This window comes from Nanorana parkeri, unplaced genomic scaffold (assembly GCF_000935625.1).
Source record: "Nanorana parkeri isolate BGI_ZX_2015 unplaced genomic scaffold, ASM93562v1 scaffold642, whole genome shotgun sequence".
Classification (NCBI taxonomy): Eukaryota; Metazoa; Chordata; class Amphibia; order Anura; family Dicroglossidae; genus Nanorana; species Nanorana parkeri.
In genome coordinates this window covers 861675-865864 of record NW_017306910.1, presented here as the reverse complement: position 1 = coordinate 865864, position 4190 = coordinate 861675, and the positions used below count along the sequence as shown (strand labels likewise).

At 41.4% G+C, this 4190-nt stretch overlaps 1 protein-coding gene across 2 annotated transcripts in view; it reads right to left on the bottom strand.

The window, feature by feature from the left end:
- Positions 1 to 4190, bottom strand: part of POU1F1 (POU class 1 homeobox 1) — a 10992-nt gene that overhangs the window by 6078 nt on the left and 724 nt on the right. The window contains exon 2 of one of the 2 annotated variants that reach the window (XM_018563211.1): positions 3363 to 3512. In XM_018563211.1, coding sequence (XP_018418713.1) covers positions 3363 to 3512 — 150 coding nt within the window. The remainder of the gene's footprint in view (positions 1 to 3362; positions 3513 to 4190) is intronic. The other variant, XM_018563212.1, reaches the window with a different exon arrangement.

Below are 4190 nucleotides of genomic sequence, written 5' to 3'. Positions count from 1 at the left end.
ATACAAATCCATCTATCTATATATCTATCTATCTATCTATCTATCTATCTATCTATCTATCTATCTATCTATCTATCTATCTATCTATCTATCTATCTATCTATCTATCTATCTATCTACAGTCATGTGAAAAAGAAAGTACACCCTCTTTGAGTTCTTTGGTTTTGAGTATCAGGACATATTAAAAATCATCTTGTCCTTAACAGGTCTTAAAATTAGGTAAATGCAACTTCAGGTGAACAACAACACATATTAAACAGTGACATTGTTTATTTTACAAACATAAAGCCAAAATGGATAAATTATGTGTGGAAAAACTAAGTACACCCTTACTGTTTCCATATGAATTAAAATGCTAAGTAGCAGCCAGATGCTGCTAATCAAATTCCCTTGATTCATTGTTCATCAGCAAGTGTGACCACTTGGGCAGATCGTACGTTTTTTTAAGTACTTTACAACCCTCGCAAGACGAAAGTCTTGCGAGGGTTGTAAAGTGTATGGCCACCTTTATATTTCAGACTCTGCAGGCCTCAGTTAGCATGTTAAATGTTAAAGTTCATGACCGTACAATTAGAAGAAGACAGAGCAAGTATGTCTTGTTTGGAAGGGTAGCCAGGAATCTGACATGTGTTGTTGTTCATCTGAGGTTGTATTTATCTAATTTTAGGACCTGCTAAGGACCAGATGATTTTCATTATGTTCTGATACTTAAAACAATAGAATTCAAAGAGGGGGGGGCATTCTTTTTCACATGACCCTCTATCTATCTATCTATCTATCTATCTATCTATCTATCTATCTATCTATCTATCTATCTATCTATCTATCTTCTATCTTTTATTCTGTACTAATTTGAAATAATAATTTAGCAGCATAGCGTGCAGTATTGAGGATGCCAACATGCCTAAGACCTGCACCTCAGTGCCACTGAACTTACTAAGTATAGACTGAGCAGGTGTAGAACTATGCATGTAATGTACATTTTAAAGGAGAACTATAGGGTCAGTGTTTTTCCCCATAGTTCTCCTTAGGGTAACGGGAGGACACAAACTAGCGTCCTCCCGTTACCCAAAGCTCAGAATATCGCGGGCTACAGCTCACGGTATACTGAGACTGCCGCAGCCGGGACGGATCCCCTCAATGCTTTCCAAATCCACCCACCTGCGTGAGTGACAGCGGGCTCTGCCTATCTAGACCCCGCAGCCGGAGCGGATCCCGACCTGGACGTCGGGATCTGCCCAGCTGCGTGAGTGACAGCTGGCTCTGCCTATCTAGAGGCAGAGCCAGCTGTACCCACCCCCTCCCCCGTCCGTTCTGCCAGTCAGCACTGGCAGATCGGAGAGGGGAATCCAGCCCCTCCACCTGTCACGGCAGAGAGCCGTGACAGGATCGAGAGGTGAGCGAACCCGGTATGTGTTCGCTCACCTCCCGATCTACTGAGCCGACCTGTGACAGTCTCATTGTCACAGGTCGGCTAGAACTATGAGGTGAGTGAAAATCACTCACCTCATAGTTCTCCTTTAACGTTTATTGTCCCTATGAAAGTGTGAATTAAAACAACTTACCTTGTAAAGTACCTACTCCATTAACCACATTGGATAGGGGCATGCTGCATGTTTGTAAAATTCTTGTTTGTGAAATACTTGCAGATAGCATCTCTGGAGAAGTGGGTTTAAGTCCTGGAAAGAATCAGCACAATTGAATTTTTATCAATGCATTTAAATACAAAAATGTCCTCCCAATGGGCTTATTCAGTGATCAATATATCAACAAGTCAAATGTTATCTCGTATGCGACCCACAAATTGCTAAAAGGTTTGATCGGTTTGACAGCCAATAGCAGTCATTCATTAATTTCTTGCAATAATCCCATATACACATCTTGTCTTTCCTATCTGCTCACTTTTTTAAGTGTATCTAAGTCTGAAACCTTCTTCTATGGGTTCTCTGCATGAACCGCTATAAAAGCCCTTGTATCAATTATAATTTCTGACCAGCATCATTTTATATATTTCCTATCGTTTTGTTACCATAATTTGAAAACATCATTTATTTTATCCTTATAATTAGTTATATGAAAATAGATTTTTCTCTGCATTGTGGCGATTATAAATTTTAGTTGTAAATGTTATGTTTTTATAGCCATTTGTGTACCAACTCCATGTCTATTTTCTAGCACTTGCTGAACAAGCACTTATAATAAAAGGTTTTGAACATGCTATGAGTGCTATAGAGCAGTAACGTGCCTTCTGTGCTGGGTGAGGCATCCCCCAGCCTGCCGAAGCTCCGCCCTGTCCCGCCAAAGCCCCACCCCCAGCTCGGTAACCAAGCAGTATGGGGGGGGGGGTGGAAGGGAGGAGACAGGGAGGAGCCTCCCTGTCCCTCACTTGCTTGTCACTGGTAAATCATTGGTGAGGCATCGAGATCGATGTCCTCACAGTTTTTTTTTAACTTTTTTTTGATTGGACAGCTTGGACCAATGCCGCTTTGTCATTGGTCCAAGCCATCCGCAGAGCTCATGCCTCTAACACAGAGTAGAGGCTGTGACAGCTCTTGCCTCACCAAGTTAGGTTACACAAGCAGTGGGGAAGCCCGCTGCTGTGTAACCTAACTACCTGTCAAAAGCTGGATGCAGCACTGCGTGTAATTAACAGGCAGCGCTCCGTCCATGACAGGTTACACAGTGGGGAGGCTTTCCCTGCTGTGTAACCTGTAACAAGCCGATCTGAATGGAGAAAAAGCTGTCAGCTTCAGACTTGAAGGTGACAGCTTTTTCTTCCATAATACTAGGTGAGGTCTCACCTGCCTCCCCTGACCGCATGTCCCTGCTATAGAGAGATATTGAAATCTAAGGACAGCAAGTCACATAGAGACCAGCCAATAGTGTTTGTGCTGCTGAGCACTTTGGCAAAATTCTTTATAATTCTACCTACCAAAACTAAAAAAGACCCTTTTATTTCTTCAAAGGTTCCTATACACACTCCCAATTTATACCTGGAATTTGAAAAACGTGTATTGTCAGATAAAATCACAACCTGCTTGGCCTGATGCTGATAACAATCCCTGCCTCCTATGTTCCTGGGTGTATATACCAGAGTACACAATCTCATAATTCTATAGTTGTTTATATTTCTCTTACATACAGTACGAATTTATTTTATACCCCCTCGGGAGCTGGAAGATAGAGTGCTTTATAAGCATGAGGTCAAGCATTTGACAAGACAGCAATTAACAGTGCTAATATTTTTATTTACATGATATCTTTTTAGACTGAAATTAAATGTTTCTCATTCTGAAGCAATAAATAAATGAATAATAAATGAAATTATTTCATTATTAAAGATAAATGAAAAAGGTACTTACCTGTCATCACCCCATAGGCAGATTGTTGGTTTCCATAGTGGCATGATGGGTTTGCATAATGCAGCCCTGCTGGTGTATGTTCCATATTAGGCACAGAGAAGTATATATGGGAGAATTTAGGAATTTGGACCAAAGACAAAACAGACGGGACTGGTAAGAAAATATTTGAGATTCATTCGTAGAATAAGCTTTACTTCATGATTTCCATTGTTATCAATTGTTCTACACATATAATGCACTTGTCTCTAGAATCTCTCAGTCTAAATGTGGCGCAAGGTTTAGCAAGAGTTACTGGATACCAAAATTATCACAGAAAAAAATAAATGAAACGAGATGAACGCAAGGCAAACTATTTGTTAACCCTTGCAGTAGGGCTACCCCTGCACTGCAAGGGTTAAACTTCTCATTTTGGTCTAGGGAAGAAAATACATTTATACTTCCCCGATCCTCTGAGCTGGCCAGCTGTGACGGGGCTCCCTCCAGGCTGTCTCCTCCTATGCTCCAGTGATGGAATGTCCCTTCACATCCTCATGTCCTATACACTGTGTAAAGAACATGAATCAGGGACCTTAGACCACTGCAGCGGAGAGGAAGCAAGGCTGCAAGGACTGGTCTAAGAACAATGGCTGGTACAAGGGGAAACAGCAGGCTGGGCTTTTTCATCCCAGCAGGAATGAATGAGAAGATACGCTGAAAAAATTACACCTCGGCAGATTGCTATTTGAAAACCAGAACCGGTCTCCAAGTATGATCACTTGTGCACAATATATGGACCAACTATTGTATGATCCGAAAATATTGTATGCCAGTATCTGTTCCTGGATGATG